We start from the raw sequence: 27,850 nt of genomic DNA, 5'->3' as shown, positions 1-27,850 counted from the left end.
TGACGGCTAGCTGACGCAGAGGGCCTACCGCGAACCACGTTTGACGTGTTGCCTCTCTGTCACACTTGTTAATTCGTACGTAAGTGTGACAGGGAGGCAACACGTCGAACGTGGTTCGCGGTAGGCTCTCAGATCATAGACTACACCATGACTACACCTAGCGAATTGACAGCCAAGCAACAGCCAAGTTTTTCGTGAACAAGGCATGTAACTTCGTATTTTACGCAATTATTGTATTTTAGAATTTCTCATTTACTTATTTGTGCATTTTAATGTACATATTTATTTATTTTGTAATTATTTGAAAAGCTATTAAATAGCTTAGTTATGTAGAGTCTGGCTAATGAAAGTTGAGCCTAAGATTTATTTAAAACTTTTTATATGGCAACTTTTTTTCCTATCAAATAAGCTGTCAGTTTCAAGCTGTCATTTAATTTCATAGTCATTTTATTGCCAGGTCCGGTTTTTATTGAAATTCCCGCGTTATCTCAGGCTCAACTTTCATTAGCCAGACTCTAAAGTTTGGTGACCCATTTTCTGAAAATTACCGAATTACCATGGAATCCGCACTATACGTCAAAATGACAATCAATCGCATTTGACAGGAGAAATTCACAAAGCAAGCAAAGCAAACAAGTTCTGTGTTATTTCTCTATTTGTGTTCCTTTTGAATAAGTAATAAATGGTCACGTTTTAATACACCATTTGAGAAATTAACATATTCGAGAAAAATTACAACTGTGAACCATGGCTGATTCGGGAGTGGATACCAGCAATGAAAGTAGCGACAACCCAATTTTCGACCATTCGCAGTGTGTGCTGGAATTTAATCCTCGAGCAATACCCATCAATCTCGCAGGTCAGCCCATGCCCGTGGAGTTCTTAAGTGAACCCAATCCACACGATCACATCGGTAAAATCAAGTGTTCTACCAAAGGCAGACACTGCAGGCTTAAATATCGTTACGGTGGGACAATCTGCTCGTCTAGAAATCAGAAACTTCGTTTCGCCGCCTCCACAAACAACACAGAGCTCGTAGAGAAATTGTTGCTGTTAGGGGCAGATCCTAATTCGTCAGATGAGTTCAAAAGGAGCCCACTGCACCTGTCGTCGTGCCGCGGCTACGTGGACGTGGTAAGAACTTTGTTAAAACACGGCGCTAACCCGAATATCAAGGATACCTTGGGCAATACTCCTCTCCATCTCGCAGTTTGTATGAATCATGTGAAAGTAGTGATAGAGTTGCTGGATGCAGGCACTGATGTGAGCTCACATGATAATAACGGGCGCAACCCTATCCAGCTTGCACAGAGCAAGCTTAAGCTGATCCAGATGCGCCCCAGTGTAGCAGGACACTTTGAGGAGACCAGGCAATTGATTGCTGACATCTGCTTGGTGGTAGAAATGATGTTAAAGTTCATGAGGATGCAGAAAGCTGATCCTGGCGAGCTGGAGTCTGTGCGGGAGAGACTGGAGCGTGTCAGCACTCGGGAACAAGTCGACTGCGAAGTCCAGAATCTACTTGACAGTCTAGACTCTTTGAAGCTGAGATAAAATTACTTTACAGAATAAGAATGAAGACTGCTTACAAATTAATGGTAACTACTGCCTAACATGAGCTCACAATTATACAGTAGAATAGTGTGACTAATGATGTTAAATAATGTATTGACAAGTGTATGAGGTCCAACTGTAACAAACTTACATTAACTGTATTGAATTTTTTTGATCTCACACTTATTTTAGTATCTCACCATTGCTAAGTCTGAATGTTTGGACATGCATTTGTATACATTGGTCAAATTTGTCATGATTTCATATATGCAAGACACACTACGACGAGACAAGATATCTCATCATCCAATATATTTGCTAATAATATAGTTGGTGTAAGATATTTTAGTAACGTAATAAGATAGGTATTTTTACATCTATTACATGGTGAAACTTCACAACATCAGTTGTAACATGCTATGTTAAAAAGGTTAGTATCAAGCATTGTATTGCCAACTACATTTTACATTCTAAGAGTTTTAGTTCCATGAGCTTTGGGAGCATCCCAAAAACACAATGGCTTTTCATTGTAAAAACTTCCACATAATGATCAATAGATAAGTTAAGCATAACTTAATTGGTAAATAAACTATTTACTTACGGTTAAGCCCCACTTTTGTAAGTCTTACTACTGTAGGTACCAACTTATTAGAATGAGAGATGTATCAAGCATTGTATTGCCAACTGCATTTTACATTCTAAGAGTTTTAGTTCCATGAGCTTTGGGAGCATCCCAAAAACACAATGGCTTTTCATTGTAAAAACTTCCACATAATGATCAATAGATAAGTTAAGCATAACTTAATTGGTAAATAAACTATTTACTTACGGTTAGGCCCCACTTACTTTTGTAAGTCTTACTACTGTAGGTACCAACTTATTAGAATGAGATGAATAATGTGTTTCCTTCTAAAACTTAGCCCCAAGGTCCCTAATCTAAGGGTCCCAAAATTTCCCATTGTACAAATAGTAGTAATTTTTTGGCTGTTTTCTTAAAAACCTACAAAATTCGGTACTTTGTACTAACAATAGGCGGAAAGCAAGTATCATAGACACTATCACTCTAGCTCTAGCACTCTATATCCAAGTGACAGAGGCATAAATAATAAAATTTATATTTTCAATGTTCACAGTGGGAATTCTGGTCCCTACTTTAGTATTTAAAACTTACAGATGTAAGTCTGACCTTAGGATAACAATTATAATTACATATGTATATTTTTAAGTAATGTTTTTAGAAACGCTACAAATTGATGTGAAAAATGACTATTTAAGTATTTAATTACTTTTTATTTGTACACTAGAGTATATTATTCAGTTATCGGATGAATTTAAATAACATTAAAGTGGGATGTTATTTTATATATTATAGTTATTTTAATCATAAATAAAATTTGTTAATAGATAAATACATCGTAATAATAAAGTTTTTGAATTTATTGAATTGCAAAATGTTATTTCAATTAAACCTGATAGTGATATCTGAAGATATACAGGAGATATCTTAAGATATACAGGATGGCCCAAAAATACGTTGAGAACGTTTTTTCTAATTATTTTATTAAGTACTTAAGTAACTAGTACAAAATAAGTTAAATATTAAAACTAGTCTTTTTATGCAACAAAAATTAACCTTTTCCACGCCGTGTCAAAACTTTTTGTATTTGCACCTAGGTCGATGTTGCTCTGTGGTCTGTGACCGATTAATCGGTCTTTGGCGTTGAACCTACGGTGCGGATATATCGGTCATTGGCGTCCAAAAGGTTAATTGTCTTAAAAATTGCCTCCTTTCGCTTTGATACACGAACGCAAACGTTAAGATTTTCAACGAAATGCCGCAGCTCCTCCAAAGATATTTGGTCCATTCTTTGGTAAGTTTTGCTTGCGTTTACACTTTTGTTTTTAGTAGCTCAGGCCCTTGTCTGTAAGACTGACCACAAACTATATTCCATTGCACTATAGTTGGACTCTTATGAAACCGGGAAAATTATCTTTGCATCACTGCTAATTGTTTGTGAAATCAAAAGTACTTACTTAAAAAAAACTCAGAAATTTAGTTTTGAATAATAATTTATTGACAACAGTTTCATAAACTTGGAATTTGAATAACATTTATTCACAAAATCCGATGGTTTTTAAAATTCTTGATTTATAACAATTTGATGATATTTCTTTACTAGAGAAATTACAATTCAAAGTCAACATGACTTTGGTATTGGAACTATATTTATTTGGATGACAATCATCCACAATTCTGGATGAACAAAACCCATTTACCGTTTTAGCATTATAATTTCTTTAACATACCTTTGGAACTAAATTGTTTTATATTTCTTATAAAAATCTAATGATATTAAGCCTTAATTATTATTTCATTAAAACTTGGCTTGTCATAATTTTCAAAAATACATATGTTGAGCTTAATTTATGTTTCCTTTGCAAAGAAGTCCTTATTGATAGTGGCATAAGGATGACATTCAGTTGTCGGCAAGAAGATCAGGAGACGGAGATCTCGGAATTAAGCATTATGCATTTTTCACTTTAGCATAGTTTTGTATTTGTACTAGATTCTTAAAACCCATTTACTTCATACTCTACTTATAATATACATCCTTATGTTAAACATTGCTTAAAATCATTAGGAATATAATGTAGACTGGAAAAACATAACAAAAATACTTAGTGAATTAGCAGTGCTTATAAGTTTCTACGGAAATGTATCAAGAAATGCTTTAGTTGCTTTTATAAAACTTACAAACAGTTTTTGGTCTTTAAAAAGAAATGAATCTAAGTTCATCAATTATCTTAAAGTTAATTCAGCAAGAACATTAACATTACAAACATACTTCAGTTTAAAGAAATTTTTACTGTCTAAGAAATTACAGAAATTTCGATCACTTTTAATATAAAAAGTTATAAAAAACTTTGATTTGTGGCAATAAGAAAAGCTGAATAAACTACAAAAATAACAAAAAGCAAGTATAGGCAATTAGACATATTAACAGGTCTAAATTTAATACATTTGCGCTTACTCTTACGTTACAAAAATTAATACTAAACCCTCCAATAATTTGTAATATGAATTATTAATAAATAAATTAGGCGTCTAACTGGGGTGGGTCTCCCCGCTGCTGTCACCACAACTTGTAATCGATCACATCGATTGAAATAAATCATTATGGCAGAATTAATTATTATCACAGAAAGTTTTAAACATTACATTTTAAATTACACTTAACAAACCTATTACAAACATAAATTAAGTATTCCCAAACATCCCAACCCAAACCATTGAACTAATTATTTTAATTAGGTCTTAAAAAACATAAAATTTACAAAAAGGCAAGTAAACATTACATGTAATTAATTGTATAAAACACATTATTTTTCTAATACGAATAAATTGGTCCTTGTTAAAATCAAACTTGGAATGAGAGATAATAACGATGGACGTTATTGCAGTTCACTTCATTAGCTCATTGATTGCTCATTATTTAACAATAAAAATTCTTGAGCAAACTTGTATATCAATTCCATAGAAAGTTGCACAAGTAAAACATTTAGAGTGCGTCTTTTGGCACTTACTTTCGAAGATTCGAAAATATTGACTAGTTGCAATTTTTAACAACCGATACATGCAAGAAATTATCACATACAGCCGTGGAACCAGTTTTAAAACATTATGTGTACTTTAAAACTAAATCACTAAAGTTCTTGGAATGTTCATATTGAAATAAAGGCTTTGGCGTGGAATAATTTAGACATTTTCTTAACACAACCATCAACGAATACTTGCTGCGAGAGCGTCGTCGACACCGCGGCTCGGTTAAGTAGTTTAGGTAACTAAAATCAGTCATTTTCAATTCGCTTAGGTAAGTAGCTAATACTCGTGGTGTTATTTGAGGTCGGGGACGAGGAGGTTGACTATGTTGGGGAACACCTCGGCCTGGATGGGCCCGTACTCGACCAGCTCGCCGTCCACCGTCAGCGTGCCGCCCGGCCCTTCCGGTACAATTCGAAACGCACTCACCGGGATCAGCTTTATGTACTCGTTGTTACTCTCCGCGTGATTCCCATTGTTGATGCCCAGCAGAAACGAGAGGAGCTGGGATCGAGATATACCGGCTTTGATGATGAGCATCCACATCACTCCGTCCGAGAGCTGCGAACGCGGCGCGAAGAGTAGGTCTTCACCGATGTACGCTTGGTAGGAGACGTGCACCATGACGAATTCTCCCTGTTCGTGCGTCCAGTGTGTGGGGAGCTGGGACATGAGCGCCGGCAGGTGCGGCGCGGGGCCGTGCATGCACGCGTGCACGGGCGAGCGCATCTCGGAGCCGGCGCTCGTCACGCTGTGGTACTCGGAGCCTCGCGTGCTGTAGAACGCGCTGCGGCGGGAGTTGACGGAGTACCAGGAGTCCACGCGTTGGTGTCGGCCCGGTCCGCCCGCGGAGGTCGTCCAGACGGAGTCCTGCTCGTCGCAATCGATGAAGGCTTCTGCGTCGGGCGAATCTAACGCTCCGTCCTGACTGACACTGTGGCTGAGGACTAGGGGCTGTTTAGGCTTGGGAAGGTTACTGATGTCTTTGATGAGCGCGTAGCTGACTGTGCCTTTGTACCGCCGGAGCCCTACGATCCTGGCGAGCGCCCAGAGCGCGAACCTCTGCCCGCCGATGGCTCGTAACCGCTCGCTCTCGATGTCGATGTCCGATAGAAAGCCCCACCCGACCGATAGGAAGGAGAACATAATCTAGAAATGAAAACATATAATTAGAAACACGTAAAAGGAAAATCCGCCTCGTGGGTATTTACGACTTTGTTAGTGATGCAATATGTTTAAAGCGTATTCGATAATGTTGGTCAGATGATCTGTCACATGGGTACGTATTGTATTAAGGCTTTCCTCATACTCTGTTTGACGCAATATCAGCATCACCGAACAAAAAGCTCCGTATCTACGACGATCTTTCTAATATATGTCAATTACAGGTAATCGTAATTAACATATTATATTTGTATTACAAAGCTAACAATCAAAGTGATCTCCTTATAAAAATTGGTTTGCAAACAAAACATGACGCCACTTGATCTTACCGTAGTGACCACTACGTCATCACATGAAGATTTGGTGTCGACAACATTATTTATTTACCTACACACAAAGCGAACCCTGGGCCCTTTTAGGATGCTACCGGGAAAGCGCTAAAATGACAAGGAATATACGTAATGTACAGTAGTGTACCTAACTCGCATCCGTAAACATTCCGGTAGGTACTCGTTTGTAGCGGACGCACTCAATTGAATAGTGTAACTATATCTAACGATGGCTATGATCTTAATCCTTTACAACCTACTTTACGACCGTCATTTCACATAAATCATAATTAGCCCGTGTAAACCATGAACGATAAGATTACACGATTAAGATGAATGCATTTAGTTGTGTTTATCTTTTAGCAATTGACTTTGTAAACTTTATCCGCGTAGAACTAAACTAACAAAGTTTTACCAGCTTAAATGGCAGTGAAAAATACTCGTAGGTATCCGGTTTCATCATCACTACATAGTCGCTTCCCGCTGTCTGTCTGTTTGTATGTATCTTTAAAACTACACCACGGATTTTGATGCGGTTTTTTTTAATAGATAGAGTGATTCAAGAGGAAGGTTTATGTATAATTTGTTAACCCGTGTGAAGCCGGGGCGGGTCGCTAGTACATAATTGTTAAATCGAAAGATTTTTAGATGAAAGTCATGTATTTATGTGAAACCATGAATTGATTGAATCATGGGGTGCTTCAATCGTAGGTAGTACACATGTTGATACAGATGTTGAAGTCGCGAGAAGTTTCCGGAAAGTTCGAAAAGTTCTCAGGAATATCAGGAAAAAGTCACAGGAAACAAAGAAAACTTTACATTTCCAAAATGAAATGTTTAATTCCCAAAAATATGAAAAGATATCGAAATTCTACTACCTACTATGTGGAAAACTCGCAAGTTCTGAAAGTTTCCGAAGGCAAATCAGGTGTCGTAAACATAATGATATATAATTATCTTTAGTTTTTAGGTTCTTAAGTTTATGGCCTTACAAGGAGTTTATGAGGATCTTACCCGTAATAACACCTCAATTAGATGCACGTGAGGTAATTTGAATGGACTAGTGCCGTACCGTTATGTACCTAATAGCAAAAGTATCTTGGGGTCACACTTTTAGTAAGGATGGTTAGAGGTTACACATAGTTCCTCAGCTCATCACTCAGCGTTGTCCCGATTGCAAACTAAGAGCTACCCATCAATCATTTTTAGGGTCCCGTACCCAAAGGGTAAAAAACGGGACCCTATTACTAAGACTTCGCTGTCCGTCCGTCTGTCACCAGGCTGTATCTCATGAACCGCGATAGCTAGACAGTTGAAATTTTCACAAATAATGTATCTCTGTTGCCGCTATAACAGGAAATACTAAAAATAAAATAAATATTTAAGGGGGGCTCCCATACAACAAACACGATTTTTTTGCTCTATTTTTTGTTGATGGTGCGGAACCCTCCGTGCGCGAGTCCGACTCGCACTTGGCCGGTTTTTACTTAACTACTTAGTTTGTTTCTTTCGAACGTCCTGCAGTTCAAACGGTCAGATTTTTAGGTTTGAAATTAAGCGTCGTCTTAGGTATTTGTCTGAACAAGCAAATAACTTAACAAGTTAATTTTGTCAAAATTTAGCCCACTTTTATATTTTTTGATTTTTTAGGTATAGTTGGTCAAACCAATTTGTCAGTAAATAAGAACAACAAAAACTATACTCTACTATACTATATTTTCTTTTGGGAGTTTTGGGTGCTAATATTAATACTAGTGTACGACAAAGATAGTATGATAGTATGATTCTCTCTGTCTATGTTTGAAATGAGACAGTCCTTTGACAAACTATAGCTCTGACAGCCTCCATTTAAGTAGAAAACTTGTAAGTATACCTATAACATTAACAACATTAATTAACCTTGTACCTACTTCATATAATTGTCAACATATTTGAACTAGTTTTACGCGGTAAGATACTATTAACCGCATATCTTAATTGTAACTGGCACTACATTAATTAGCCCTCCAGGTGACACGGTTATTAAAACCAGACAGCTCTTAACAAATGACTGTGCGATTTACTATAAGTAAGTAAGTACCTTTTATAGTTCTACAGTTCTACACCATAAGGCAAAGTAAACTGAGTGTTTTGCTTTTTCGCTCAATATGGCAAACTCCTGTTTTTACTTAACGCTTAATGGTTTTTGAATCTGCTCTTTAAAATAAGATAACGTTTACGAAGCGAAAGTTTTTGGTTGAAAAAATATCACTTTTGACACTGAAAGATCAGTAGAGTAGGTACAGTATCGCTGTGATATTATAAGCATTGTTCGAATCGGGTCGCATATCATACCGGATCTACATCTATCTTAAGCGCCTTTTGCAGAAGATAATTATCGATTATATGTCGCTTTCTCGCCTAACAGGCCTAAAGCATGAACGAAAATGCGTTTCCATAATGCCTGCGGTTTATCGCTAAGAGAAAAGTTGTGCTTACTTGTGTCTTAGTTTCTACTCGAACGACGTCCATAGGCGCCGATTTCCCTCGGGACAGGGCCATGGCCATCCCGGTCAGGTTCTGAGGGATGTACGGCTCGCTGAAACAATGTAATAAATGTGTTAAATCAAATGTATGAACGGTACATTTTTAGAGTACACTTTAGAGGTAATAAAGGACATTTAAAAAAAAAAATACAAGGTGTAATTGGTCTATAGAAGCGCCTTTTGCGATCGCAGGAGGAATTCAAAACACCACATCTCATACAAAAAAATCTAATTCATCACATTTTTGGAGACAGAATAAAGCCCTATCGTGTGATTTTTTGTGTAAAACAACGCTAGTATTTGATCGATCGACAGAATTAATTGCAACTGAGAGGTCCATTACAAAAAGAAAATCGCACAGAAGTAATAGTGGTGCTGCCCTCACACTTACTTTTGGCCGTTTGCCGTAACTATATGTACATATTTGCAATACGCAATACAGGCAAATTGCTGTAGCGATACAATCACATATTGCTGCATTCATGCAGAACTCGCGAGTCGCGACAGTTTCTTGTGAAATCATACGAGTATCATCATAACACGAAATTGTACGCAACACAACAAAAACACATAACAACCGGGTAGAAGTGTAGAGCACAGATGATGATGACTCAAGTTTCATAATTATGACTTATGACGGTCAGAAGAACAAGTACCTAACTACCGCCTGTTGTCTGCCTCTACATTTAATCAATTGTTCTTTTCTTTTGTATCTTTTTACTGACGTGTGCCAATAACGAGTATTCTATCTATCTATCTACCTACGATGCTTTTCGTACATAACTTTACATACCGTATGTATGTTTTATTTCACACGAACATAGTTCTTTCAAAGCAGAGTTCGTAGGTTCAAGCCCCGGCTCGTACCAATGAGATTGTCAAAACTTAGGTATGAAAAAAAATGTGGGAGGTCGTGCCTCTCACGCATCGGCGTCCACAGTCACCAAACCCGTTGTCTAAGCAGCAATGCATAAATCGTCTACAACACACGCAAAGGCCTGTGATGAGGTATCTATGTATGTCATTTGATATTTATGTACAAGTTGCTTTCCGGTATGGGAAACATCGCGAGGAATCCTGCATAATACGCCTGCAAAGAAATTCAAAAGTTTATGTGAAGCCGAGAAGGTCTATCTCGTATAACGAGAGTTCTAAGTATAGTTTGTTAAATTAATACTTGACCCTATCCTATCCAGACACAGTATGTACTACATTGACCAATATAATTCCAACTTTACCACTTCGATTTAAGGTTCAAATATACACACACGATTCTTATCAAGCGGCTATTTTGACGTGTCATGCTTATATGAAGGAGGCGTACGATTATGTCGATTATAGTTAAACAGCTGGAAGTGGTCATTACACACAGTTCAACGTCTTATTATAAACAAAAGTGCACTTATAGTAGTTATACTATGAAGCGTACGAGTGTAATAGGATAATTCGCCAGAATGAGATACAATCAGCCAGGTGAATCACTACTGGCCAGTGTGGCTGTGGAACCATGATATATTGAAAAAGTGAAGATATTTGTACGGTTTTATTGATATTTCCTTTACATATAATTACGAGTATGTGGAAGAGTGTCATTTATCCAGCTTGAATTTTTACGGTCCATTCAAGCCAGGTTTTTCACTTGTCCGTCTGTCTCTGGCCTCTCAAGCAATGGCAAACGGTATGTTTAGCTTTTTGACGGCTTTTAACCTAATCTACGCCAAGTTCGGCTTTTCATTTTAACCTAATCGAAAATTTATTCGGCATTACGTGACACGACTGTTTTTAATGACTTAAGTTAGAATAGAAACTGTGTATCTATTCATTAAAAAAAATCCAATACAATTGTTCAAATTTGGCAGTTTTTATTGAATGATGGGCCGAAGTAGTTAAATATAAGTAGGAAAATAAAATAATTTGACAGCAATAAGTATTGCGAAGGTCAAAATACCAAAGATCATTTAGCAAAGGTGATAGATACATTAAATACTAATGGTGTTTGCCTTTACCTCGTAATGCACTAACTGGTCAATCAGGTTTTATGGTAACAAGGCGAGTTTCCTTTACGTCGTTATGGCTAATTGCTTTGGAAATCTTTGAATATCTAATTGGCTTCATAATCAGATCGATAACAATGAAAGAGAAGAATGCATTCAGTCACTGACTTTTCCCTTTAAACGGTAACCAAGTTTCAGGTATAATATTAAGTGGGGTAAAATAAACTGTGGGACAAGATAGACACTTGCAGGGAAAACAAATTGAGACATCAATCAAAGTCATGGCAAATCAGTTTCGTGTATGATTAGGGTTGATGATTATATTATCAAATGATTTACTAATTATCTCAATTGAACGAAAACCTCGCCAAAAAAATAGGATTTAGAGCCGGATATGCGCGTCACGGCATCATATTCATAATGAATCAGAACCGATCGTATTATAATAACACCTATCGAATAACCGTTTCGTTTATTATCTGTTGTCAATTAAGGTGTTGATAGATTATCACCAGAGCTCGGCGGGGGTGAGCTATTTACCTTATAATTTGACGTGAGACATGTCAAATTATAAAAGGTAAATAGCTCACCCCCGCCGAGCTCTGATTATCACAGCAGGCGCCCCCGTGTTACGCAATGTCTATAATATAGAGAGAATAAAATTCAAAATATTTAGATTCACATATGATAATATTCACAATATTTATCAAGTGTGAGTTACATCTAAAAGCTTTATTGAATCGAAATCGCAGTCACTGGGTTACAAGAAAAGCGAAGTTCGTAAATTTCGAGCAACTCTCTCTGTCGCTCTTATTACGCCTTAATTGGAGTATAAGAGAAAGATGCTCGAAATTTGCGATTTGATTTGTGTTTGATTCGCGGTGTGCCCACTGAAAAATAAATTTGGCCCTATTATCTTTTCGTAGACTCCGAAATCTCAGAATGAAAAAAAAGCAATAGAAGCAATAGAAGAAGCGCCATATAGATCTACAACAATGGTGAGAAACGCAACTTTGTATAGACTACAGAGACAATTAATCTTTACTATACTCGTCTATAATACTTAATGTCAATGTCCATCATTGTTGCGTCTTTATATTGCGGCCGAGTAATTGATTGGTTCATTAACAATTGACATTGTTTTAAAGGCATTGGAATTATTGGCAATATTCTGGTACCATTTTTAAAATATAAATAGTTTCTATGATTCTATAATTATAAATACCTATATTATGGTATTATAAAAACAAAAGTAAACGTCGCGTCGCCATGAATTCATACCTAAGTGCCGTTGGCTTAAATTTCGAATTCCAATAAACATCACACGTGGTCGAAAATTTCTTACTAAAGAACATCTATAGCATATAAATCTCCCAAATGTGTGGTAGGTATAAACATTGGCAATGGAAAACTCCATAGAAATGCCGAGAACGCGCAATCATAGCTCAGGAGACAGGATAGGGGACGGGGCCCCTCTAAACAGATATTAGTCATTACAGACAACGACCAAATAATAGTGGTATAATAGCGACGGAGTAATATGTGTGCTGATGAGTCCAGGTCCAGGCTATGGTCCGGGTGAGAAACGATGACAACGACAAACGACGTTGGTAGCAGATTAGATTTTGTTTGCAAATACAAGAGAACAAGAAGCAAACAGAATTGGTGGTAACTACTGGGATTGTTTTTCTCAGTCGTTTCCACTGAAAACTGGTAAAAAAAAGTCATTTGTTACCACTGGAAAGTATTTCATGGTAACAAGTAGGAATAACCCCATTTAGCAACGTTTAGACATAATAAACTTTTTGCATTCCAACTTCGTAGGACCATCAAACGGTAGTACATATTAGATTTAAAATAAGGATGAAGTTGGAATTGGCCTGCTTCCTAATAGCAAGTAGACCATAAAAATAAATAGGAAGAAACGTTTTGATAGAAATTCAAATTGAACAAGCTTAAACTTTTACTACTTACATAGAAAAGTAGCAAATGTAGCAATCTTATTGAGACTATCGAGACTTTTGGCTTATAATCTAAATAGATCGTTTTACTTTTAGGAATGTTTAGGCCGAGTATTTATACTCGTAGGATCATAGAAATCAACTATAATTATTCGCAATAGGTATTAGTTTTTCACTTTGTCGCAAAACATTTTCGCGTAATTTGCATAAAAACTCAAACAAAAATAATGAATATAAGCTATAATATAGAATTTGTAAAATCCTGTTGATATTTTGGCACACTAAAATCTTATGAGTTACTAATTTCAATTTATGAAATACCTAATACCTATAGAAATATTAAAAACGAAGCTAATTGGCCAGACACACCTACTTTATAAATTGTATAACCCTTAATGGAGTTAATAGTTCAAAAACGACAGTCGAACACCAGACTTACTCATCGAATATAGTACATTTATGTGCCGCTGCCGCATGTGGTCGCTAAATAGCTTCTGCCTTGATAAGGGTTAAAAAACTAGGACACTAAAGCGTTGAAGCACTAGAAGTAAAAGCAAGTTAGATTGTCTATGAATTCACGGCGAAAATGTGTGGCGCCGCGTCAGAAGGGAAATAGGCGAGCACGAAATTTGAAGTGGAAAATAGTAGCGACAAACTTGAATGACATTCACAACCGTTTCGTATCATATTCCGAGATTGTCGGAATGCGAATCGAATGTATATTTAAGATTTAGTAACGGAGCAGAATCTAGAAAGCTATTGCTTTATATTACGATTAATTTTATTGTAGTTTGACATTTGGCCTAGCTCATTTTTCCATGCTAAGCATTTAAGAAACCAATTATTTGTCCCTTTCACTAGCAAGATATCACTCATATCTTAATCTGACACGCTCGAGTAACTACAAAAAAACCCTTTTGGGCTCCTCTATCTTCACGAAAACAAGCTCAGACGGACATCCTCATCCATTAAGGATTCCGAAGATATAATATTTATTTGATAAGATAAAAATTCAATAAGAAAGATTACGAAATTGACTTTACCTCTGATTGTAATGAAACATGGTAGCATAGGCAATTATTTTCAATTTTCATGCATTGCTAGGTGCATTTACGACGCATTTGATTGCATTTATATGGCCCATAGCTAATAAATATTGTTCAAAGCTGGTTAACCTTTAGTCACGCGTGCCATAAATAACAAGTTTTTCTTTTATTAAGCCTATCGTATGACTTATAAATCCCTCTCAAAATTGCTTATTTTCTATCTATTTAACTAGATTTTGTTACGCATTAAAGTATCGGATTGGAGTCGCGGGTTCTTTTTTTGTTTTGCTATTCATATCGCGATTCATGATTTGATGAAGGTCAAGTAGTCAGATCAACCTCGACAGGTCATTTATACAAAACTAAAGTCTTCGCCCCGCGAACATAATATCTATTAAAGATGCAATTTACAATGAAGCGTCTATGTGTTTGTGTATCAATAATATAATATAGCTGTGGTTTTATTCAATCCCTCATGCAATATCAACGCTTTCTGCGTCAAATCTTATACCTCTAATAATTCATTCGCCTCAGTTTCACATGTAATCATTACGTGCATGATAAAAACCAATATATTATACTTTGCATTGCGTGAATTTAAAGTACGGTCAACCAATTGGAATCATCTCAACTTACCACGTTGACGCAGTAAGACCGCCTTAATGTAAATCAATTTCTATATTTCCTATGGAATTTCTTGCAACATTATTAGATATGATGCACTTCGCACTTCCATAGATCCTCTCAGAGTTCCATTTTGCCAAATATGTATGCCTTAAAAAGCTCTGGTTTACCTACACCAAGTATAAAACTATTTTTTGTTATTCGTTCTCTTTTTTTCCACTTTCCTGCTAATCTCCTGTTTCTCTCTTTACTAATTACTGGTATTTAATTCTAGCCTTAGTTTAGGTAAAATGAAGTACCTATCATGAATATATTCGAAGTGCTTCAAATTGTACCTGAACTATGAACATTCATTAACACACAAGGTCGTGTTTTCATACCTACTATATTTCAAAAATGCATTTTAGTGCCTTGATAATATGGTCGTTTACTTACTATTACTATTATAAATATTCCGAGGTAAATTATTCAAACGCAGTATAAAAGCTGATATGCGCTCTAAAATCACATGATAATTACTTTGAGTATAACAACAATTATAGCTCTTATCGATTAATACTGATAATGTATTGTAACTTTCGATCGAGTCAATATCCTTTACTGCCACTAGCCAAGTCGCGCGATAAGATAACCTATCATTATCAATGCGGGACTTATTTATATAGGATTATTTAAAAGTTGAACAACAGAACGAAGAACTGTTTAAATTTCGTAATTAACTAAGATTATAGAATTGACCTAATAGCAACACCGTAACTTGAGCTAGTTTAGATTAAGTAGCAGTGTTGGCCGAAACGTTAATGCAATTGACGATTTTTGACCATTAACCATTATAAATTGAATCATAAACTGTAACCGTACGTTACAGTTTACGGTTCAATTTGTACTGGTTAATGGTCAATTGCAATTAACGTTCGGCCAACACTGTTTCGGTCAAATCAAGCATGTCAAGAATCGTTTAGGTGTGCCACTGCTGTGCACTATAAATGGCAGATATTAAAAATAAAAATTCGTACACGATTAATAAGTGTACTTACTACTTAGGCTGGTTTTAGGCTGGTTTTAGTGTCATGCGGACCTAGGGTTGCCAGATGGTCGGGATTCGGCGGGATTCTCCCGATTTTTAGCATGTGTTCCCGATTCCCGACAAAGTGAAAACTGTCCCGAAAAACAGCATCACGTTATAAAACAATAATTTCAAGTTCTGAACTGTCGTCGAGCGAACCAGCGACCCGCGTCGAGCCCGTCAGCGCGCGCGCCGGGCGCGCGTGGCGAGATTGGGCAGAGCAGCTGACGTAGTGCCAATAATGTAAAATATCGTTGTTTTTAATACAATTAATTTAATATGAATGGTTCATTTTCCCGGCTTAAGGCCCAAAATCCCGAAAAATTTATATTTTTTCCCGATAATGGCGCCTTTCGATCTGGCAACCCTATGCGGACCGTCCGTGCGGATCGCTCCGCACGGACCAATATGTATTAAGCTAAACCAGCCTTAGTGTCACGCGGACCGTCCGTGCGGATCGCTCCGCACCGCCAAATTGTATGAGAAAGCTGTCCGCGCGGACGGTCGTCCGCTCGGACCAATCTAAAACGCTCCCTGATCATAATACATATCGGTCTGGGGCGGAGCGATCCGCACGGACGGTCCGCGTGACACTAAAACTAGCCTTATTCCTTGAAGTGGCAGGAACCGGCTCCCGGACAATTAAAGCCATTTAAGTTTGAAATTTGATGAAAATAAAATCGAAATTAAATAGAACAACTCAAAAATGACGTATGGCATCACTTGAACGGTTATAATTATGGAGAAATAAATTTGATAAATTGATTTGTTTACACCATAATGAGCATTGCTACTTACGTCAACCAATGACAAAGTACTACTTAATGATGTAACCGGTATGGTAATTCATGGGGGCTCGCAGAATATTTCAACTTATTAGTCAATATTATTTTGCGCCAGATCTCGTGAATCAATATGTTCTAAATGTTTATTATTACGCGTCATTTCATTGAACATGTTTTTTAGCACCGCAACGCAGTTTAGATAGTATAGATAAGAACCGATTGTCTAGCATGTTGGTTTTGGTACATTGTATATAGTACTACAAAGTAAACATACAAATATGAATAAAATCAACATATTTACGAGTTATTATTCGGGTACAATTCTGCTACAACATATCTGATCGTCGCGTCGTCGCGTCTGGACTTTGACATGTATCTTTAAAAACATACAAAAAAAATCTTGTTCACGGAAAAACAACTGTTAATTGACCAGTTATTTAAAAAAACGCGGCCAGCTGACGTATTATGTGTATATTTTGGGAATAAAGTGCAGACATTTAAAAATTGGAGTTTTAGAAAAAAGTGTACCATTTATTTTATCATTTTTACCAGACTACGGCTGCATCGTCTGGTGGAAACGCAACCTAATAGGAAATGAAATGCTGCCTATTTTTATTATTGTTCATAATTTATTTTATGGCTTTTATTCCATAGGCTACACATAGGCTAACATATTTTAATGATTTGACAAAAGGAGATACGAAAAACGTAGTCCTAAAAACCCGTAGTCGACAAGATTTTTCATTTTTCACTTATTGATTCTGAGACTAGACTGCTTGTGTGACTTGGAAACTCTCTATAACAAGTGAGAGATTGCCAGAGATGATCCACTGCACATTTATAAAAAAGATTAATTGTGGATTTGTGAGAAATATACGTAATCGAAGGTCAGACTTATACATGCCTCTATTTCCTGCGATAACAAATACACTAGGTACATGTACTATAAGTATATTTTGTATACTGCTGCAAGTGCTGCAATGTGTACAAAAACCATTTAAACCTGACATACTCGTATCCTTTGTTACCAGAGATGCGATTTATTTGAAATACTTCTATTTAAAATGCAAATACAAAATGCAAAATACCTATTTTGTATTTTGCATTTAAATGCCTTTTAGTAAAAACCATTTTGTATTTTATTTGAAATACTTTTCGAGACGTATTTTGCATTTTTAATATTCATTTCAAAATGCAAAATACTTTGTGATTAAGTTTAGCCAACATTACCAGTCAAACAAAATGAAATGAACGAATGACGCTTGTATTGCGGAATTTGACCGATAAAGGCGCCTGCTAGCGCCTGGCGCCAGCGCCAGGAGGCCGATTTTTGAAATTCGACAGCTCGATTTCGTGATTTCGTTCAGTAATATCTCCACTACTAGGCATGTAAATTCTACTAATAGAATCAAAAACTAGTGGTCAATACCACTAAATTCACAATTTATATCGCTCGTATTTCAAAAATCAGCATCTCGCCGTTTTCCACCGATTTTCGAGTGACGAAATCGAGCGATCGAAATTCATAAATCGGCCCCCTGGTATTGTTAAAAAGCGTAATAAATAAAAACTGATTTTTTTTCACTTTTTAACAATACCAGTCCAGTTGTTAATTAATAAAAGAAAAGTGTAATAATAATAAAATAAGAACTAGATGCACAATCAACCGAAATAAATGGCCACAGAAGTCACAAAATGGAGCCATGGCTCTCTTTTCGTTAGTCTAGTTTTTTACATTATTTTAAGTGAGTATTATTTCCTTTATTTATTTTTCTTCTTAGGTTGGTTTTTTACAATATGTATATAAAATTAAAATATAAAAACACTTACAAAAATAATATAAAAAAAATATTATAAACACATTATAAAAAACCTAACCTAGGGTGCCGCCAGCAGCGGGGCAGGGCCCAAGCTGCCGGTGGTCAGGGCCGCAGAGAGAGGAACCGACGGACTATTATTAATACCATAACAGAATTTATTGATACGCGTACTGATAAATATGACCAAAATGTCATGCATAAGGTGCCATGCCATGATATTAGACGTTTTTGTTCGGCTCGGCATTGTGTCTCTATTTCTCATGATAAATACCTAAAATAAATAAAAATATCTGAGATTTGCTCAAAAGGTATTTTATTTTGAAAAAGTATTTTGAAAATACCTATTTTGCATTTAGCATTTGAAATACAAAACGCAAAACTATTTGGTATTTTGCATTTGAAATAGTAAATCTGAAAAGTATTTTGCATTTTGTATTTAAATGCTTTTTTAAAACCATTTTGTACATCTCTGTTTGTTACATTCCTTACAACCTCTCTAGTAGCCTACCGCTTAGAAGTCAATGTTGTTACCAGTCATTTCAATACTTTTGAGCGAATTTATCTCAAAATAATAATCAAAGACCGATTAGTACCGGTACTTCACTCTGGAGGTCATGGGCATGGGTTCAAATACTTCAAATCCTAGCTCGTACCGCCAAGTTTCTCGGTCTCAGTACCTACTTAGGTAGGTATTAGACATTAGTTGTTGAAGGAAAACTTCGTCACTAAACCATTTTAATCGCCACAAGGTCTATAGGTATACGGTTTAACTGAGGTGGTTGGTAAAAATTTATTATGGTTAGCTACGGACTGGTTGAAAGCTTGACAGCATGAAACTCATTTGGGGGAGCCCAGGAAGGGATTTTTGTATTTGCTCGAGCGTGTCAGATTATGATACGAGTGATATCATAACGAACCACTTTTAGCCGTCTCTTTGTGGGTTGGTTGGTGAGCAGTTAAAAAAATCGTTAAGTAGATTGTGGATTGTGGATTTGGTTAGTTTGGTCCTCGTTGATTGAACACAGATACCTATCTTAATCTGACACGCTCGAGTAACTACAAAAATCCCCACGTGGGCTCCCCAACCATTGTTAAGTAAGTAAAAATGTAACATGTAGACTGCCCGCGTAACTTCTTTACCAACTGCCTGAGATAAGTGGTAGATAGACCCATAGTTTCTTCTCTGGGTTAGAAGGTCAGATGGCAGTCGCTTCCGTAAAAACTAGTGTTGACGCTTAATCTTTGTATTAGATAGGCGAATGAAGCCCGTTTTAGGATACTTGCGGGAAAATGAAAAGATTACGAAATTTAAGGAAATTGTGGTTGTTTGTAACATTTGCCCAAGATAACTTTATAACTTTATACACAACATGTTTTTATGTGATGTGAAACAATATAGGTACCTACACAACACTGCTGATGAGCATAGATTTTTTTTCATCCAATTTTAAAATTAGGTAGGTATGCTATATCTATCTATCTAATACCTTTAAACGAGCAATTCTTGTTTATTTATATATATATACCTATATATTTCGGGGATCTCGGAAACGGCTCTAACGATTTCGATGAAATTTGCTATATGGGGGTTTTTGGGGGCGAAAAATCGATCTAGCTAGGTCTTATCTCTGGGAAAACGCGCATTTTCGAGTTTTTTTATGTTTTCCGAGCGAAGCTCGGTCACCCAGATATTATATATATATGTATGCATAAATTGTGGTTGTTTGTAACATTTGCCAAAGATAACTTTATACACAACATGTTTTTATGTGATGTGAAACAATATAGGTACACAACACTGCTGATGAGTATGTGAATATGATATATATATATATAGGTACTCGTATATATGGGTTATAGAGCATAATTTCTAAAATCACATTTCCTAAGTACGAAATTCCTAAAACAGAACATCGAAAATAAAGACGCATGTCCTAAAGCCCTTGCTACGCGGTCGCCGACAAGCCCCCAGACCGCGTGGTCTTGGTCCGTCCCGGACCGTGTAGACAGTTGTTTCCAACAAAATTTTACCAAAACTGACCAAGGTCAGACCAAGGTCAGACGGTTAGTAGGCTTGTCGGCGACCGTATAGCAAGGGCTTAATGCACTTTTAATCGAATGATCTCATTTTCGAAAATCAATATTCCTTTGTACACATACACAATACCTAAGGACAATACTTTGAAAGTCAATATGTTTAGTGCTCAAAGTAGCTACGTTCAAAAAGCCTAATGACAATATATTGAAAATCAATATTTCCGAGAACATTTCCTTCTTACCCTAAGTTGACGGAGCCCCGCTATTTCTGGGCGGTTTGCCCTTCGGGCATCTGAAGCTACCTAACGAACCTAACCTACCTACTTATTGATTTAGTTTAGTGTGACGTCCGTGAAAACAGTACACTTTGGGGGAAAAAGCGTAGGTAGGTTAGGTTCGTTAGGTAGCTTCAGATGCCCGAAGGGCAAACCACCCAGAAATAGGAGCCCTGCGAAGCGGGGCTCCGTCTAGTTAAATTGTAAAGGAAGTTTTTTTGAAAATAAAGTTGCGTACGTTTGACTCGTTAAGCTAAGGTCAGCTAAACGTAGGACAAATGTCGTTAGAAATTTCGCAGTTTACACATTTTAAACTTAGGTCAACTGAACGTAGGAAAAAAGATCGTTAGTATTTTCGTGCACTAGCAGTATTGTACTTTAGACATTTAAATAGTAAGTTGATTAACCGTAGGACATGTATCTTTAGGAATTTCGTACATTACACATTTTGATTTTCGATGTTCTGTCTTTAGGAATTTCGTACTTAGGAAAATTGATTTTAGAAATTATGCTACATAACCTATATATGTATGTATGCTGAATCCATTCTCACTAGTCCTTGAATTTCTTGATGCTGCTGAATCAATACTCAATTGGATCAATAATTTATGTACATACCTAGATTACATATTCGTAAATTTCAGTAAATTTTCGTATTTCTGATACCAATAAAATATGGACAAATATATTTTTGAACAAGCTGTTGTTTTTCAACAAGTTTCTCATTAATATTGTTCATAAATATTTCATTTCAAATTCATAGACAACTTATATGAATAACAATATGTGTTGTTCAATTAAAAAAAAAACAGAAATAAATTAACGAACTTAATAAAATAACTATACAATACATGAATACAGTATTCCTTTCAACTGTCAATTGGGCCTAAAAACCACTAAAAATCCATAGAGCAGTTTAAGCTATTTAGCATAATTTCAATCGACATGGCAAATATGCTTACATTAAGAAACAAACAGCATATTCAAGTGTTTTGTGACTGACATCAGCGCTATATGTGTTGTTTCCCATGACCTTGAAGACTGTCCGTTCAATTGTATAGAAAATGCCTAGTGATGATAAATACTTAGATAAAATTGGTAGATTATTGTGTTGGTTTTTTTAATATGCAATAGTATGTTATGTTATTGGTACAGTTAGGGTTTGCAATCCGGATCTGGATCCGCGGATCTTCCCATACATTACAGATTCATCATGCAAACCCTAGTTACAGGAACTAAAAATGCTAAAACATGCTTTTCTAATGCAAATAAAATACGAACTATAAATCTAATTATTATTTTCCTCATCCAAGTTATTTAATAACTGTTATTATGTAACTTCAACAGTTTTTTTTCCTAATTATGTTTTCCTTAATAAATTTTGTATTAAGCAGAAACATCTGAACGTGACCAGTGGTCGTGGGTTCAAGTCCCACCCAAGACAGTGAATTTTTCCACTTTTAATTTATTTCTCAAGCAAGCTTATGTTTTCCTTGTTGAACACCTTTATTTAAAAAAATATTTTTCCTTATCCTGATAATGATCTATACTTATTATCTTTGTAAACATGAGATTTCTATGCATATTGTTGTTATGTTAATAGTATTTTATGTTGTTTACCTGGCTGTCTGTAAGCTGCCCTAGTAGCACGGTCGCATTTTTATCATTTATCACCATGCCTGTCACGTTCTAACAAGTATGTAAGTGCGAAAGTGACGGGCTTAGTGATAGTGGATAAAAATGGATCCGTGCTGAGCCCGCTGCATAATGCATATTCTATGGCAGTTCATAATAATTTATCTTTTTTCTTAAGAAGTTTGCCAATAGTATTCACAGTGACGGACATACTAACAAATCACAAGACTCAAAGTTGTTTGGCAACTGTGGCTGTGGCATTACCACTGGTAAACATGTTAGGCTACATATAAATGTACTTATCATTTATTGAATAATTATTCTTTTTTTCTTTATAATAAATAATTTTTGAACCTGACAATGTACAATTAATACAAATAAATCTATTCTATTCTACAATAAAAAAATACTTTAACCACAGTCTTACTTAAGCTGCTTCTTACATAAGTTTTGTCAGCAAAAGTGAAAGTCTTCATGCTAGTAATAAACAAAGTTATGCCAGTTATGTGGAATATTATATCCAATTGGATTCTTATTAGATTCTCTGTTTATGCAGAAGAGTCTAAATGTAGATTTTTTGGGTTTTATGAACAATATGCATAAAGTTGTACTTACTTGTATAAATGGCAAATAGTCCTGGCCAGTCCATTGCCAGAGCCGCAAGGCAGGATCGCGAGTGGCACTTCAGCCAAAGCCTGCTGCCAGTCCAGCCTCTCGAACATTCCATTCAGGATTTCGAACAGCACTCCATCGCCGCCCACCGCCACGATCCCGCGCCAACCATACACATTCCTCGTACGGACGAACTCCCGGGCATACTGGGCGTATTTAGTCACGTGGAGATCGTACGGAATCTCTCCCTCCTGCAGAATAGGTGCCACTTTCGTCTGAAACAGCTCCCGCGCTTTCCCCGGCCCCGATTTAGGGTTCAACAATATCAGCAGCTTCTTATCATTCGCGGGCGGAACGTAAGTGATCGGCTGACCCGCTATCAGACACTTTATTGTCGATCTCCACTTCTGCGCCTCTTTGTTATTATCTTCGTACTTATCAAACGATCTGAACCGCAACGTTATTGTTGTTCTCTCCCTTTTCATAGTGCGGCGGCTCCGTTTCAAAATATAGGCGTAGATGTACAGGTACGCGCTGATATCGTTCTCGTCGAGGTCACCGCTGTTTTCCTCGACGACCTTGAGCTGCTGCTGGCTAACGAAACTGCACACGCAGGATCCTGCTCCTGGTCGTCGTCTTTTGCTCCTCATACACTTGCTGCCGACGATGTCGCGCAGCAGAATCGTTTGCTCTTTCGAGTTCCCATCTGTTTCCTTTGTTAACGTTAACCCTTTGGACGTAAGTTGGACGCGAAACACTGAATTTTTTTTCGAAAGAATGTAGAATGTTTCTTCAAGGTAAACATGCTCTTTCGATTCGGCATGCTCATCTCCTACACCGTTTGACACGTCCTTCTCGAGCCTCGGATCCGCCATGACTGATTTTTTTTTTATTACAATTTCAATCAGCAACAAAAACAAACGTCACAGACACAAGAACTGTACGAAAAATATGAATATTACAGGTTAACCAACAAAATAAATTAAGTGAAATCTTAAGTCACAATTGGCACTAAGCGATAGTTCATGGCGGTTGAAACATTACCTCAAACATAACCATATATTATAGAGTTGCCATTATTAGATAATTCCCACAATTTCAAGTTTTAATGCTAACTTAAAAAAAAATTCACGGAAGCAAAAGTAGTCAAAGTGCTTGAAGTTTATCACATTGCAACTCGACGTACCTGTTTTATATTACTTTTAAGAACAATTTAAGTATAAACAATGCCTTTGTAGCATTATTCTAGTACTAGAATGAACAAGCGTTGGTGGGGAAAGTCTGCTGTGATATGTTTATCATTATTCTACATATTTTTAATGACTACTGCAGTAAGGTAAAATTAAAATGCAGGAAAAAAATCTAGTAAAACTACCCAAACTTTTCATTTAATATGGATTTTTTCACTATTTTATCTGGCAACATCAAGAGAACGACTTCTCTGTCACTGTCAGTCAGATTTGATGACACGCTGTCGCTGTACATTCTTTTATTGATATATGAATTTGAAAAATGCCGCACAGGATATTAGAATTATACAGCGGCATCGGAGGCATGCATTGTGCTTGGAAAGGTAATTCAATTAAATAAAAATTAGTTACAATAACCATCCGAGGTTACCTAGCTAACGTGTCATGTAAACATTACAGATTCTGGTCTACCAGGGACAATAGTAGCCGCAGTTGATATAAATACTGTTGCTAACGAAGTCTACAAACACAACTTTCCTGAGACTAATCTTCTGACCCGTAATATCCAGGCAATCAAACCAGAAGAGATAAAGAAAATGAACATAAACATAATACTTATGTCACCGCCATGTCAACCTTTTTCAAGAAATGGAAAGTTTCTAGACAAGAATGATCCAAGAAGTAAATCTTTTACTTACTTACTTGATATATTGAGCCAGTTGGATAGTGTAGAGTATATCCTAATGGAAAATGTGAAAGGCTTTGAGTGCTCCGCTGTAAGAGATTTGTTTATAGAGAAGTTACAGGAATGTGAATTTGTGTATCAAGAATTTCTTATTTGCCCATCTACTGTGGGAGTACCAAATTCGAGACTTAGGTATTATTGTTTAGCAAGGCGGAAATCAACTTGGAATTTCAAACGAAGGGATGAAATAGTAAGTAGCAATGTAAATTCAAAAAATAAAGTAATATATTGATTTGTATTTTAAACTAATGTTTGATATGCTTTTTTCAGATGACCAGACTTCCAAAAGACTGTGATGACCCATTTATGCTCAGTGAAGTTATTGAAGAAAATGTGCCAGAGAGGTACTTGGTACCTGACAAGTTGCTAAAAAGGGCCCACATTTTTGACATATGCTACAAAAACTCCAGAAGGTCATGCTGTTTCACAAAAGCATACACACACTATGTTGAAGGCACAGGTTCTGTATTCACAGACGCGAGTCCAGAAACAGTAGATAAATGTTATAAAGAGGCAAAATCTCATGAAGTTGGCAGCACTGACTTTGTTTGTACTCTAAAAGACCTAAAATTAAGGTTCTTTACTCCAAAAGAAGTGTCACAGCTCATGGCTTTTCCTATAAGCCATGAGTTCCCAAAAAACATAACGATAAAGCAGTGCTACAGATTGTTGGGTAATAGTGTGAATGTCAAAGTGATATCAGAGTTATTAAAGATATTAGTCGACTGATTAATTACTTTTATTTATACAAATAAATATAGATTTACATATATGCTATATAGCTCCGTTACTGAGGGCTATCCGGGCCTTCCGTCTGGCCCTGTAGTTCAGGACCCTGGTCCGTAACATGACTGCTATTGAGGATGCTGATCCAATAACAAAAGACCAAATTGTGAATTTCCAAAAGGCCCTCTCTTCTAGGTAAGCCACTCTGTCACAGCTGGAAAGGAAACTTGTAGTTTATTATTTGGTTCTTATGAAACTGGTTTAGTTTCATATGGAACCAAATGAAGCATAATTATGTTTTGGTTTGGCACATGAAACTTAAGGCATACCAATTTCTTCTATAATTTTATTTATTTAATTAGCAGTTAGAGTATAAATTTATAACACAATAAATGTGTACCAAAATGTTGATGGAAATTGCCCCTCGAAGCAGCTTGGTTAGTGGAAACATGCCTCGGCCAAGGCACATCACAAACCTACTAAATACCTACTACCTAATAAGTAGTATTTGGTGGTCATCAAATTTGGTACCAGCTTTTGCAATTAATACAAGTAGGTATTAAAGTCTTAAAGCTACATTTAATGTAAAATTTAAATATAGTAATAGAGTAGCAACATTACCTTCTGGTGACTGTTTCTCCATTTGCACATTTAAGTATTTCCTTAAAGCTTGTATGTATACACACACCTATACTCTTACTTTTAATTTCAAAGTCTGGAAAAGAAATTGAGTTATGAACAAAAATTTGTATTTCACCTAAGTAGGTACATAAGGTAAGTAGGTAGGTAGGTAGGGACTATAAGTATAGTCTGTTGAATAGGAATAAGGACCAGATTAGTTAGAGCATGACTGTGTTTAATCTTTTATATGCCATTGTAAAAATAGCTTTTGAATTAATCACCTTGAAGTCTTAACTTAAACTTTGAGTCCAAACCTTGACTTAAAAAATAATTATCTTTTACTATAAATCATGTGTCCCTTAGTGAAAAGTATATATTATAATAAATAGCAAAAAAATAGTAGTATGTTTGATGTAAAGAGAAACAGGAAAAGTGGAGCATAATCCTAATAGACTGGTATCCAAGGGGCTGCGAATAGCACCAGAGAAGACCTCTAACAAGATGCGAGGACGATCTTAACCCTTGGTATGGCTTTGTCAAAAATTTGCTACTGAATTAATAATGTTGAAACTGTACACTCCAAATTGTGGTACGTATACGGGACAAGATATACGAAAAGTTAAACTAACAGTGGGCTGAAATGGAAAAGAGTGGCCCATGACAGGCTACAGCGGAAAGAGCTATAGGACTTTGCCAAGCCGCAAACTGAGCAAAGAGATGTATACTCTAGTCTGTTACTCAGAATAAAAGGTATTAGATGGATATATTACCATAAATTTTATTTAAATCATAAAGTTACCTGAGCAAGGATGACATTCCTTAATAATGGAATATTTTTGATGCTGCCAGCATGTTGAGTTATTCTCAGTGGGAAATGTCTTATTCTTCATCTTATGACTGCCTGATAGTGAGTCAGCCAAATGGGACTCCAAAATCAATATAACAATCGTTAATCTAAAGGCAAAAATAATTAAGGATTAGAAAAATGAGGCTGTAATTATTAGTGCAGTATTGCATAAGTCAGCAAGTATTTTCCATTTAAACAACCACTTATTCCGAGATTCCTATGATGTAAAACTAAAGCTTTGTTATGTAATTGGATTTAAAGGCATAAACACTTACATTCCAAGAGAAACTGTCCCAAAAAGCATACATTTCTTAGAACAAGTCTCAATCATTGTGATAGCAAGTTCGGGTATTCGTTCAATGTTAATATGAAATTGTTTAATCGTAGGGACGATTTACTGTAACTCAGTTGAGTTCAATAATATAAAGACATAACTTTTGGTGTTTTTTGTTTTACCATTTTTGTTCATTTCATTCGCGTCAAAATATATAAAAAACTTTCATCAATGTTTCATCAGCACTGACGCCATTGACTGACACTGTGACACTGACAGCTGACAGTCAATACTGCCAACATACTGAAACAAGAAAAGTGTGTTTAGGTACCAAACCAAACAAACCAAAATGTTAATTTAATAAACCAATAAAAAATTAATGACTACCAATTTACAACAAATATAAACAAAATACATTA

At 36.2% G+C, this 27,850-nt stretch overlaps 4 protein-coding genes across 4 annotated transcripts; 2 read left to right on the top strand and 2 right to left on the bottom strand.

The window, feature by feature from the left end:
- The first annotated feature begins 601 nt into the window (after positions 1-601).
- Positions 602-1,829, top strand: LOC134652391 (ankyrin repeat domain-containing protein 54). The gene has a single exon (XM_063507567.1). The coding sequence runs from the start codon at positions 748-750 to the stop codon at positions 1,552-1,554; it is 807 nt and encodes a 268-aa protein (XP_063363637.1). The 5' UTR covers positions 602-747; the 3' UTR covers positions 1,555-1,829.
- A 3,542-nt stretch (positions 1,830-5,371) lies between these two features.
- Positions 5,372-23,918, bottom strand: LOC134652390 (sphingosine kinase 1-like). The gene is made up of 3 exons (XM_063507566.1): positions 23,032-23,918; positions 9,127-9,226; positions 5,372-6,304 (listed from the first exon to the last, which is right to left on the bottom strand). The coding sequence occupies exons 1-3, from the start codon at positions 23,901-23,903 to the stop codon at positions 5,450-5,452; spliced, it is 1,827 nt and encodes a 608-aa protein (XP_063363636.1). The 5' UTR covers positions 23,904-23,918; the 3' UTR covers positions 5,372-5,449.
- Positions 23,919-24,503: 585 nt separating this feature from the next.
- Positions 24,504-25,692, top strand: LOC134652388 (tRNA (cytosine(38)-C(5))-methyltransferase). Its single transcript, XM_063507563.1, has 3 exons — positions 24,504-24,601; positions 24,678-25,153; positions 25,234-25,692. The coding sequence occupies exons 1-3, from the start codon at positions 24,541-24,543 to the stop codon at positions 25,690-25,692; spliced, it is 996 nt and encodes a 331-aa protein (XP_063363633.1). The 5' UTR covers positions 24,504-24,540.
- On the bottom strand, positions 25,687-27,618 carry LOC134652389 (protein JTB). The gene is made up of 4 exons (XM_063507565.1): positions 27,433-27,618; positions 27,110-27,264; positions 26,311-26,404; positions 25,687-25,903 (listed from the first exon to the last, which is right to left on the bottom strand). Exons 1-4 carry the CDS (start codon positions 27,486-27,488, stop codon positions 25,738-25,740), a joined length of 471 nt encoding a protein of 156 aa, XP_063363635.1. The 5' UTR covers positions 27,489-27,618; the 3' UTR covers positions 25,687-25,737.
- Positions 27,619-27,850: the final 232 nt, after the last annotated feature.

The sequence above is a fragment of the Cydia amplana genome, chromosome 11 (genome assembly GCF_948474715.1).
Source record: "Cydia amplana chromosome 11, ilCydAmpl1.1, whole genome shotgun sequence".
In the NCBI taxonomy this organism is placed as follows: domain Eukaryota; kingdom Metazoa; phylum Arthropoda; class Insecta; order Lepidoptera; family Tortricidae; genus Cydia; species Cydia amplana.
The sequence above is the reverse complement of the archived record's forward strand: the minus strand, read 5'-3'. Positions and strand labels throughout refer to the sequence as shown.

Bases quoted from the DNA above. Each gene is read 5' to 3' on its own strand.
- LOC134652391 (XM_063507567.1), top strand. From the start codon at position 748: ATGGCTGATTCGGGAGTGGATACCAGCAATGAAAGTAGCGACAACCCA.
- LOC134652390 (XM_063507566.1), bottom strand. From the start codon at position 23,903: ATGGCGGATCCGAGGCTCGAGAAGGACGTGTCAAACGGTGTAGGAGAT. The intron at 9,227-23,031 runs GTAAGTACAACT...ACATTGTTTCAG, and splicing joins ACTATTTGCCATTTATACAA to CGAGCCGTACATCCCTCAGA. The intron at 6,305-9,126 runs GTAAGCACAACT...TTTCATTTCTAG, and splicing joins GAGTAGAAACTAAGACACAA to ATTATGTTCTCCTTCCTATC.
- LOC134652388 (XM_063507563.1), top strand. From the start codon at position 24,541: ATGCCGCACAGGATATTAGAATTATACAGCGGCATCGGAGGCATGCAT. The intron at 24,602-24,677 runs GTAATTCAATTA...TAAACATTACAG, and splicing joins CATGCATTGTGCTTGGAAAG to ATTCTGGTCTACCAGGGACA. The intron at 25,154-25,233 runs GTAAGTAGCAAT...TGCTTTTTTCAG, and splicing joins TCAAACGAAGGGATGAAATA to ATGACCAGACTTCCAAAAGA.
- LOC134652389 (XM_063507565.1), bottom strand. From the start codon at position 27,488: ATGATTGAGACTTGTTCTAAGAAATGTATGCTTTTTGGGACAGTTTCT. The intron at 27,265-27,432 runs GTAAGTGTTTAT...TTTTGCCTTTAG, and splicing joins GGGACAGTTTCTCTTGGAAT to ATTAACGATTGTTATATTGA. The intron at 26,405-27,109 runs GTAACTTTATGA...TTTCTTTTCCAG, and splicing joins GGAATGTCATCCTTGCTCAG to ACTTTGAAATTAAAAGTAAG.